This window comes from Nicotiana tomentosiformis, chromosome 12 (assembly GCF_000390325.3).
Source record: "Nicotiana tomentosiformis chromosome 12, ASM39032v3, whole genome shotgun sequence".
NCBI lineage: Eukaryota > Viridiplantae > Streptophyta > Magnoliopsida > Solanales > Solanaceae > Nicotiana > Nicotiana tomentosiformis.
Genome location: NC_090823.1, coordinates 79,397,519 through 79,409,618, shown reverse-complemented (window position 1 = coordinate 79,409,618; position 12,100 = coordinate 79,397,519). Strand labels below are relative to the sequence as shown.

The window sequence follows — 12,100 nt, the reverse complement described above, 5'->3', positions numbered from 1 at the left end:
ACCAAAATCAAAAGTTGATCTGGTTTAAAAATAGGCAGAATAGCCTAGGAGATACATGTACTTATTCCGGTTTGACATCCCGATCCCTATATTTCATAAAGTTTCATCCAGATACCTCTACTCGATCAAAACTAGTATTTTAAACCCTTTTGACCTCGCGTGCTCTTCAACGATCTAATGTAGATGACACATCCATGTTCACCTCAGATTTTTTATGCCACATCATTATGTTTTCACTTCATTTCAAAATTTTCTACTCTATTTTTTATTTTATTTTTACTTCACTTCACTCCTCCCATCTACTCTCTATCTCCTGTTATTCTCACCTCTATGCCGCCGCCTTCATCACCCCAAAACAATCTCCCCTCCATTAATTCACCTTCACAACCCCAAAAATTCTCTAGCTCTATTACCCCAAATACACCCAGCAATCATTCTTCAAAATGCTCATTAATGAAAACAGAAACAAAGAAAGAAAAAGAAGAAAATCAAATAGTTAATAAAACTAACACTTCCTAAATCCTTACAAATCGCAACCATTCCATCCGAAATAAAATACCGGAATCATGTAATTCCCACTCTTCTGTGGAGATCTCAATCCTACTTATGATGATTTCAAGATATTGTTTCAACAAGAAGACCCATATAATATTAATCATTTTTATGACCTATATTGCTAGCAAATTAAGTGTTGTTTATTGACTTACCTTTAGATTTAGTTTTCTTCTTTTACAAACAAAATGAAAGCAAAAATCATAGGTGAAAGACAATGTTTTTGTGATATTGAAGAGGTAAATCTTGGGACTGAACAGTATATGAAGGCAAGTATGAAGGGGGAAGAGAAAGAGTATACGAAGGGGGGAGGGGTTAGCGAAGAAGGGTTGCTGGATTGGGCCATCGGGGGAAGAAGAAACATGAAGGGGAGGGGAACTTTTTAATCATAAAGTAACAATTTCTTAACTTTTTTTCTTTTTTTTTTAAATTTTCTTTTATTCAATCTTTTAAAAAAAATCAAATTCATTGTTTACACTCGCTTTATACGCATGCATTTCACACATCTCGTCCAACTCAGCAGATTCAATGCCACATAAGCTTGGTCAATGGTCAAAAGCGTTTAAAATACTAGTTTTGATCGAGTAGAGGTGTTTGGATGAAACTTTATGGAATACAGGGACCGAGATATCAAACCGGAACAAATACATGTATCTCGTAAGCTATTCTGCCTTAAAAATAACATTTTTTCAAATATAAGAAAACCTCATTTAATCATTCCAAATCGTAGAGTAGAAAAAATATGGGTAAGAATGAAGAAAATGGGGCCCTCTAATGCAAATAGTGTCGAATCATCTGCTAGTTCATAGCCAGTACACTCTATAGATCCACTATCTTCGCAACATGAGGAGTTATTGTATGTATGGCCTCCTTTAGCCTTGTTTTTCATTCTTGAAAATTTCGCTTCATTCATTTGCTCGTCAGCTAAATTTTGATATATCAAGTCTCTTTCTTTGATGAAATATTTGTCATAAAAAACTTGTATCGGATTGTCCTACATCTGAGAATTTATATCCAAACTAGACGAGGAAAGGCCCGTGTACGGGCCCAACAGTATAATTTTTTTCCTCGTGTACGAGCCCAACAGTATAATTTTAAAATTGTTATTTGTCGGTGCTCAATTAATTTTTTTTTGATAAATAAATTATTATTATTATTATATCCATTTAATTATTGATAGAGAATGATATTGGGGATCACAATAATTGTTTTAATAAATAATAATTTACATAAAATTAAGCTACAAATTATAACATATTTAAGTTGCTTCAATTAACATAAAAAGATTACGTGTTATGATACTCATTTTAACCTCCGGTTAATGTCAAACACAAACATCAAATTGAAAAATTGATATCAATAGTATTATTTTTCCAATGTATTTGAATATTTAACAAGAGAATACATTAAAAAGTTGCAAGTGTCGTCTATATTAATAATTTTCAAGAATAAAAAACATACCAATCTATCTTCGGTAAACTAATCTGGAATACATCCAAATTGGTCTTGCAAGTATTTCGACAGTGAAAACAATTAGCTACTTGATGAAAGAAATGTCATTCTTTATAATATGAAAAAAGATGGAAAAGAAACTATGATTTTACTTCATATCTTTTATACATCAAAATTAAGAATTATTTTTAGTACAATAAGCAAAGAGAACTTTCAAGGGGATTTGCATTCATAACGAGGCAATTAACTACTACAAAATAAGAGAACAATAGGCACTAAAACGAGTATTAACATAATATAAATTATTATTTTTTATTATTACATATTTTTACATGATATAAATTGTAGGAATTCAATATAGCAGTTCAAATTATATTTTATTATAACTCATTTAAAATGATGTTAACTATTGATAAAATAATAAACATTTGATAGAGGTCTATATAAATTATACGGATTTTAATTTTTTCCTCAATTTAAGGAGATGAGAGAAATTTTTTTTTATTTTATAGAATTATCATATGTTAATTTTCATAATGAAACAATATAAAAATTATAACAGGTAATATTTAAGATAATTTATTGATAGTTAAAAATTTATTATGGAAGAATGGAGTTCAAACAATATGTATTATATTTTTACATCAATTAACTATATAAAATAGATATTTTTACATCTATTTTTAAAATTACTTTTGAATATAAAAAATTTTAATTTGAAATCGCTTTTAAATAGTGTGGATAAATGAAACCATTTAATTTTTATTTTTAAACTGCTGTAAAATAGTATGGGTAAATATGAAAACCTTGTAAATATCTATCAATACTTCTTTTTGTTGCCTTATTATTTAAAATTAATTTTTCTATCTCTATGAAAACTTCTATTTGACTAAAACAAAATTAATCATTTTATCAAATGAGGAAAAAGGTTCACAGTACTTCTTGTAAAATAGTCTAATTGCAGTGACATACAGTGCATTTAAGAAAAAAGTTTCACAGTACTTTATGCAAAGAGTACTTTATGCAAAGAGGAGAGTTGTGGCTAGGGGAATGTGGGGTGCTGGGTCCACTTGTATCAAACATTACCCGTTAAGAAATATAATATTTAGAAAATGTAAACAATGCAGGAGTTTGTTAAAATGATATATATGCCGTTGGTGGATCATCTTTTCATTTCTATAAATATCCAAATAATGATTGGATAGTTAAATTACCTTAATACGTATTACAAAATTTTATCTGTAAAAATTTAAAATTGTTACTACCTCCGTTTCAATTTAGATGAACTAGTTTGACTTGGCACAAAATTTAAGGGAAAAAAAAGAAGACTTTTAAAACATGTTATCTTAAAAGCTTAGGTGCCAAAAATTTTATGGGGTCATGATATTTGTATGAATATAAAAAATTTTTATCAATAATAAAATGAATAAAATAAAAAGTTGAAAGTTAGATTCGTTTTGCATTTAAATTGAAAGACAGTACAAAAAGTAGAAACTAGAAACAACCCAACTGCAAAACCAAAATAATAGGAATGATTGGGTAGTTAGTTCCAATAAGGAAAAAAGTCAAAAACACACGCGGCAGAGAGCACACTGTATACAAAGAAAAACACAGACAATTTATTAGACACAAGATAGTACATAGTCGCTTTGTTAACTCCGCCATTTCCAACGGATCTTTGGAAGCTCAAAAATTCATTCTGCTATATCTATCTCCTCCCCATTTCTCCATTTCTTCTCAAAATCTAATAAAATGCAGTCGTCAATTTCCCTCTCCTTCTCTTCGCCTTCCACAATTTGCAGATCCGACTGCAGCACGGCTGCCGTTGCCAATGGCAGTTTTCTCATGCCGCGATCGCTTCGATTCTGCGGACTGAGGAAAGAGGCATTTAAGTCGTTGAATTCGAGCCTTCATATTCGCCTTACAAGGCTTTGTTGTTCGAATAACAACAGAATATCGGCTTCTTCCGCAAATGGAGCTCCTTCTTCTTCTTCTTCATCTTTGAAGGGGGGCTTTGACTATGATTTGGTTATCATTGGAGCTGGTGTTGGTGGCCATGGTGCTGCTCTTCACGCCGTCGAGAAAGTAAATTACTTTTCTATTATTGAATTGTGTTACTCATAGCTGAGAGGGGAACTACTTTTATGCTGAATGCTAATTCAAACTGGTGAAGGAGTTTATAATTGGTGATCCCAAATGTAATTAATGGAAACCTGAAGCTGTCTGGCTTTCCTTATAGTTGAAATTACACGTGTACCTAGCTGACTCTAGTTTCATTAGAGTTTGCTTAACTTGATTTGGTGTAAAAACAAGTTGTTACATAAAATTATTACTGACTTTATTACGCAATAGAGGCTTAATTCAGCTATATTCGTGGACGTAGGTCTTGGGTCATTCGTAAACAATGTCAAAACACTTTACTTAAGGGCAGGGAATAGAAAATAGAAATGTACAAGAAATAACTGAAAGAAGAACAGAAAACATGCTGATACTTGTTGCTGATTGAGCGTCTATTTCTGTACGAAATGATAATTCTACTTCCAACTCGATGCAATCTCTTTTGTGATTACTTGTGCAAAGACAGGGACGAATGGGAATTTGGGTTCAAACAGCAACGCGGTTCCTTTCTTTTGCCAGGGTAAATGTGGGAATAATTAATTAATATGGATCTTTGTAGGGCTTAAAAACTGCCATCATTGAAGGGGATGTTGTTGGAGGAACATGTGTAAATAGGGGATGTGTTCCTTCCAAAGCCCTCCTAGCTGTGAGTGGTCGCATGCGGGAGCTTCAGAATGAACAACATATGAAGTCTTTTGGTTTACAGGTACTTCTTATTCTTGCATCTCTACAATCCCATAGGATATTCACATTCTACTTGATCTTTTTATGTAATTTGTATACTGGTAAAATGATCTGATCCATTGGGTATTATGTTGTCCAATTAGAACGCTTACACCCCATGAAATAATGTGAAATGGAATAGTTTACAAGCATATTCAAATTTGAAACTCTAATTTTTAACTTTTACCCTTCATAGTAGTTTAAGAGAGAAAGCCTGATAATGGTTTATTGCACCCCATGTTGTCCTTTTTTCTTTTGTGACTGAATCCTCCTTCATAACAAAAATAGATTCGTACTAAGAGCCCGTTTGGACATAAGAAATTTTTTTCTTTTTTCCAAAAAAAATTTACTTTTTTTTGAAATCAGCTTTTGTTCATAAAATTTTCAATTTTCACTTGAAGATGCATTTTGGAAATTTTTGAAAATTTTAAAAACTCCAAAAAGATGTTTTTCAAAATTTTCACTCAAATCACTCACAAAACTTCAAAAACAACCCAAAATTATATTCATGTCCAAACACAACTCTAAATTTTAAATACCATTTTCACTTGAATTTTTTTTTTTTTTGATAAAGCATTTTCAAATACCATTTTCACTTAGAAAAACAATTTTCCCCCATTTTGGAATTTTACAATTCTTATGTCCAAACGCCCACTAAATGCTCACTGAATACGCACACAAAACCATTCAAAATCAGGCTTGAAGGATTAACACATATAATTTAGCTAAAGACAAGCCACTTGTGTTTCTCTCTTCCTTAGATATTGTGATTTAAGGAACTTAACACTATGAATTGTTGTTAACCCTAATTGTCATCTAGAGAGGAAGTTCTCTTGTGAAAGCTTATAGTACACTTTTTAAGTTCATCTTGTGTATGCATGTTCTTTTAGTCTTCTCCGTCTTAATTTTGACTTAATGTATCCAACTGTACACATGGCTTCCTTCCATTAAAGGTTGCTGCTGCTGGGTATGATAGACAGGCTGTTGCTGATCATGCAAATAATTTGGCCTCCAAGATACGTGGTAACTTGACCAATTCTATGAAAGCCCTTGGCGTGGATATATTGACTGGTTTTGGGACAGTTTTGGTAGGTCTGGATATTTATAAATTATTGTACTGTACTACAGCTATCCTATTCGTCTGTAGTCAACTGAAGGTTGTGCTTAAATATTCAGGGTCCACAAAAAGTCAAATATGGGGATACTGTAATAACAGCAAAAGACATCATAATTGCTACTGGCTCTGTCCCTTCTGTGCCCAAAGGCATTGAGGTTGATGGTAAGTGCTTTCATAACCATTATTGTCTATTGATAAAGCACCCACCAACTGCATTAGCCAGTCTCAATGCAACGCTGTTTAGCTGGTTCTGTTCACTGGCTGCATGCTGTACCTTTTAATGCTATTAAATCACGGGTTGAGTGTTTGAATTTCAAGGCACTGCTTAATGGGATGAACAATATTTAAATTCAAAGCTGATGCTTTCAAATGAAAAGAAGTAATGAAAGTTGAAGCTATTGGCCATTTGTTATGCAATGCTCATGTTAAATAGCAAAGATACTGCTTGTAGAGGAACAACCTTGTTAACGAGATTGGGTTTGACTCTCTGTTACTGTTTCTTATGCACATGCATTGGACGGTACTTCTGATGAAACAAATTGGTGCAAAACTCTAAGACTCTTTTGTGATAAGAGTGTTTACGCATTTTGTGGTAGTGCCTAAGCATCAGGAAGTGTATTTACCTGCCCCATTAAGTTAAATGATCTGACAATGTGCAGAACATTTCGCTTCAGCCGTTGGAGATTTTCGTCGTTCTGTAACTACATGAGTTCATTTAAGTTCATAGGAGATAGAGATTTTGACCCGTCATTCATTAAGTTAAACAGATACAGCAGTTTCGAAGATAAAGGAACCAGCATTAGCATCACGAAAGAGAACTGAAATTGGCATACACAATTCATTGTTTCCTTTTATTATTTCCTCCCTTCCTTCTAGTCCAGAACATCACTGAGAATTATTATGCTTGCCCTAGACCATTTAGAGCATTTACATTCAGTTGTATCATTGACTGATGCCAATGCTTGCTTTGCAGGTAAGACTGTAATAACTAGTGACCATGCACTTAAATTAGAATTTGTACCCAACTGGATTGCTATTGTTGGAAGTGGTTACATTGGACTGGAATTTAGCGATGTGTACACGGCACTTGGAAGTGAGGTATGAACCTTCTCTACATTATGCATCTAACGATTCTTATTTTTTATAATTATATTTAGCATATGCAATACAACTTCAATCAATTCATTTTCCGATTTTCTTTAGATAATGGAAAAATGGATAGGTTGTCTCCCCATGCTGACCATGGGATGAATTTACAGGTTACCTTTGTTGAAGCTCTAGATCAGCTCATGCCTGGCTTTGATCCTGAGATTGGGAAACTGGCGCAGCGGGTTCTTATCAATCCTCGGAAGATTGACTATCATACAGGTGTATTTGCGAGCAAGGTAATATATGCCACAACTTAGTTTAGTTTGAATGCCATTCTGAGAGCAAGTTATCTTAATTTGTCCCACCTTATTCAGATAACTCCAGCAAGGGATGGAAAGCCAGTGCTAATTGAGCTTATTGATGCAAAGACGAAGGAACCAAAGGATACTTTGGAAGTAAGTTGTAGCTATTTGGTTTGACGAGTTCTTTAACATTAAATCTAATATATACTTGTCGACTGAGGTTGTACATTTTTTAGTGCTACAACATGATTAAGATCATAATTCTTAAAATGGTTAACTACTTTTTTGTTCGGGAAAAGTCAAGAGAATCATATCAATTAGGAATCATAATATATGTCATAATATCTAGGAAACCCAAGAATTAGGAAATTTTCATTTAAGACTCTTTTATAAGGAGTTCTTCTCAGAAAGAAAAACTCCTATATAAGGAGCCCTTTTGTGTGTTCACCATCATTTTAAATAAGAACTTTTTTCTCTTTTCTTCTCTTTTCACTTGATTCAGACTTGTGTGGCTTCCGTCTCGCAGCATGCAAAAGTTTTTCTTTGTAACACTTAACACCCTCCTGCACGCCCAAGACTGGACATTTGGAGCATGAACAACATTACATAGTGTCCCAACATGAGGTAAATTAAGATTTCAAATGAGCCTAACGCTGATATCATTTCGGCCTAACTTAACCATTAAAGTTAACTCATGAGGTGAGGATTTCCCAAAATCATATAAGGAGATAACAACCATTCCATCAACCAATGTGGGTCACTTGGCAAAATGCAACTTAAAAGTTCTATATAAGGAACTAATCTTGTAAATTTCAGCAAGTAACTTCTTTTTTCTCTTTTCACTTAAAAGTCCTTGGTTCCTGCAACTTAAAAGTCCTATAAGGAACTGTCATCTAAGATTTATCAGCAGTATTGCCTGTAACATAGAGACAAGAGTGGGTTGCTCTAGTGGTGAGCACCCTCCACTTCCAACCAACAGATTGTGAGTTCGAGTCACCCCAAGAGCAAGGTGGGGAGTTCTTGGAGGGAGGGAGCCGAGGGTCTATCGGAAACAACCTCTCTACCCCAGGGTAGGGGTAAGGCCTGCGTACAAACTACCCTCCCCAAACCCCACTAGTGGGATTATACTGGGTTGTTGTTGTTGTTGTATTGCCTGTAACATAGAGACTTTGTTACACGACTACGCTTAAAATGTTGATATTTATTAGCACTTTCTTACTATTAAAGAACACTATTGTGTGTACAAGTATAATGAATATCAGAGCTTAATGGTAGACGCTGGAGCTTATGTAAGTGGTAGAAGGTGAAAACGGGATCAAACATCTGAAAGGTTAAGCAGCAAAATTTGGAGATTAGGTGTTATTAATAAGTTGTACTCCTAATAAACTCTAAAGAGGGAGATTAGGTGTTATTGATAAGTTGTACAAGTATAATGAATATCAGAGCTTAATGGTAGACGCTGGAGCTTATGTAAGTGGTAGAAGGTGAAAACGGGATCAAACATCTGAAAGGTTAAGCAGCAAAATTTGGAGATTAGGTGTTATTGATAAGTTGTACTCCTAATAAACTCTAAAGAGGGAGGCTTTTGCTGCAGTCGGAGCTAATAAAGTACTATACACAGTTTTAATATTTTCAATCAAAAGGACTGTGTTGCCCGCATCTCTTATCCCCTAACAATGACTTTTGCTTGCTGTCACTAGTGTCTCACATGAAACCTGAATTACATTATTCTACTGCAGGTAGATGCTGCTCTTATTGCAACTGGAAGGGCTCCGTTTACACAAGGACTTGGCCTGGAAAATGTTAGTTGCATTAGTGTTAACTGAAGCCCCTGGGAAAACTAACTTAAATGATTTTATGACAATTTATAGTATTGGTTATCACTTGTCAACAGATAAATGTTCAAACACAACGTGGATTTGTTCCTGTTGATGAACGCATGCAAGTCATTGATGCAAATGGGGAGCTGGTAGGCATTATTTTATTCCTTTTTGCATTTCTCGACAGTTATCTTTTCGCTTTTAACCTTGTGTTTGATAGGTTCCTCACTTGTACTGCATTGGTGATGCAAATGGAAAAATGATGCTTGCACATGCTGCAAGTGCACAAGGAATCTCTGGTAAAATGAAATGATCAATCGTGACACGATAATTGAACAATTTTTTGATAGTTGTTTAACTTATGGCCTTGCCTTCTTTCATAGTTGTTGAGCAAGTTACTGGAAAGGACCATATCCTGAATCATTTAAGTATTCCAGCAGCATGCTTTACCCATCCTGAAATCAGTATGGTCGGATTGACGGAGGTATTATCATCTCTTTAAATATTTGTCTTTGTTTAATGTTGCCCTTTTTTCTTATGGGTATGGTCTTTTCTTCTTTAATGATCTTTAGTAATTATAAGGAAATTTAATTCCCTAACAATATCTACACGTGGAACATGGTTGCATGGAAACTTCCACACATATTTGATAATGTAGTTACATTATAGGTGGGAGGTATTATCATCTCTTTAAATATTTGTCTTTGTTTAATGTTGCCCTTTTTTCTTATGGGTATGGTCTTTTCTTCTTTAATGATCTTTAGTAATTATAAGGAAATTTAATTCCCTAACAATGTCTACACGTGGAACATGGTTGCATGGAAACTTCCACACATATTTGATAATGTAGTTACATTATAGGTGGGAGACAGATCATGCCATCCATTTCTGGGACTTTCTACATTGCTCTGCTGCTGGATGTTTTTGTTCTCATGCTTGCCTCTTTTGGTCACACAATGCTTCTGTACCCTTAGAGAAGCATGCACGCTTGTGACAGCGGAAAAATATTTCCTGAGTGAACGATTTTTAGTTTTCTTTGTGATAGCACTTAAACATAGAGTTTTTATTGTATACTTGCAATTATGCAGCCTCAAGCGAGAGAAAAAGCTGAGAAGGAGGGCTTTGAAATTAGTATTGCCAAGACTAGTTTCAAGGCTAACACAAAAGCTCTTGCTGAAAATGAAGGGGAAGGACTTGCAAAGGTAGCACATTATCATTTTTCAAGGATTGCTGATGTTACATTATTTATTATTCTTTATGTTACCAGCTACTTCTTTTGTTGTTTCCATTTTCCTATCGTTTTAAGATGTTTCCTCCCCTGCAGAGTAGTGTCTTATGTGATCACTGAAATTCTTGTTAAATGCAGTTGATTTATAGGCCTGACAACGGTGAGATCCTCGGAGTCCACATCTTTGGAATGCATGCTGCTGATCTAATACATGAAGCATCCAATGCCATAGCTCTGGGATCACGCATACAGGTAGCCATTTCCCTGCAAATTGCGTTTTCCTCACAGTACTAACCATTTGTTTGGAAAGGCTCAAGTAAAATGGTTACCTGCAGTCTTTTTTTGGTTTGTGGCAATGTGAGATGGAGTATACATGTTTTCTTTGGATTATGAACTTTAGTAGATCCTTGCAAGCTTCAATGAGTGTTGTATCCAATCTCTCATGTGAGAAGTCATTTATTCTGTCAGCTTCTTCTCATGTGTTTTACATTTGTTATTGCATTTTACAGGACATTAAGTACGCTGTTCATGCACATCCAACTTTGTCTGAAGTGATTGATGAACTCTTTAAATCAGCAAAGGTAATCTTTTTGTGTCCTGTGTAATGCTGGTAGAATGTCTTGAACGAGATAGTACCTCTTTAGGATGTTAGAGGGGTCATAGTGCATTTGCCTCACAAGAATTGGTATTAAACTAGGACATTCTAGTCCTGCTGTGATTGTTAAAAGTGATCTTGGGGGGGGGGGGGGGGGGTGCCTCTATGGTTATAGTAAAATTGCCTGGAAGCTTGGCTTATTCTTTGATCTCCAGATTTAGTAATATATTAAGGTTTTTTTGTCCTGAGCATGGAGATCTTAAGCTAATGGCGGGGTGTGCTTACAAGAATCCAGAGCCGCATGTACAAGTTGCAGGTAGGGAGGAAATCTCCCTTAGGTTGTGGAGTGAGATTCTCTTATTCTTCACTGGTATATTAAATCATCTATTTCTCTCAAGAGCATGCTCAAATATAGTGGGTAGTCTACAAACTCTCGTGTCTCTCTTATGTCAGGTATGATTGGAAATTGATTTTTAAGCTTTTACAATAATATGTATACATTTTATGGCAGGTTAAAACTAACGCTTCTAGTCCAATTGCTGAGCCAGTTGCAGCATAGGCTTCTACAACCGCTCTAATTGAGACTTAAGTTAATAGGATTTTGCAGAAGCTTCCGAATGGAATTTATTGGCTCTATCTTCTCATGTTGTGCATTACCGCTACAAAGAGGTGCTTTGTTCTAGCTTTTCGGAATTGTAGACGTCGTTAAATGCCTAGGTTTGTGGTAGGTCTAGATGCTTTTAAATGAGCAACGATATCAATATGAAAGATGATCTGTATTGTTTAAATCGACATTGGCATTGAGTCACTGCTGTACGAATATTGTACGAGTATTTAGTACTTGATACGATAGTTGAAATTTTAGAGGTTTTCAAGTGAGTTCTGCACAAGTTGCTGTCATGGTTGTTGCTATATTGCTCCCACACAAACCAGTCCCCTCTCTTTTTTGCATGCTTACTCGCTCGTCCCACTGCTACAAGCTAAACACTGAACTGGAATAGCAACTAAAGTTAGCCTTCTTGGACTTCTTGGACTTGGACTAACCAAGTGTCCAGATGGTTCAGTTGGAACTCCAACATCTCCTCCTCAAGTTGGAGGATGAAT

The 12,100-nt window shown here is 34.9% G+C and overlaps 1 protein-coding gene across 1 annotated transcript; it reads left to right on the top strand.

The window, feature by feature from the left end:
* The first annotated feature begins 3,628 nt into the window (after positions 1-3,628).
* LOC104098841 (dihydrolipoyl dehydrogenase 2, chloroplastic-like) lies at positions 3,629-11,886 on the top strand. The gene is made up of 15 exons (XM_009605668.4): positions 3,629-4,089; positions 4,682-4,828; positions 5,799-5,933; positions 6,022-6,124; positions 6,936-7,060; positions 7,222-7,347; positions 7,426-7,506; positions 9,093-9,155; positions 9,248-9,322; positions 9,394-9,472; positions 9,557-9,657; positions 10,262-10,375; positions 10,540-10,653; positions 10,911-10,982; positions 11,508-11,886. The coding sequence occupies exons 1-15, from the start codon at positions 3,757-3,759 to the stop codon at positions 11,553-11,555; spliced, it is 1,716 nt and encodes a 571-aa protein (XP_009603963.1). The 5' UTR covers positions 3,629-3,756; the 3' UTR covers positions 11,556-11,886.
* The last annotated feature ends 214 nt before the right edge of the window (positions 11,887-12,100 follow it).

Coding starts and splice junctions, on each gene's coding strand:
- LOC104098841 (XM_009605668.4), top strand. CDS start 3,757: ATGCAGTCGTCAATTTCCCTCTCCTTCTCTTCGCCTTCCACAATTTGC. Junction 5,934..6,021: donor CTGGTTTTGGGACAGTTTTG/GTAGGTCTGGAT, acceptor TTAAATATTCAG/GGTCCACAAAAAGTCAAATA. Junction 10,376..10,539: donor AAGGGGAAGGACTTGCAAAG/GTAGCACATTAT, acceptor TGTTAAATGCAG/TTGATTTATAGGCCTGACAA.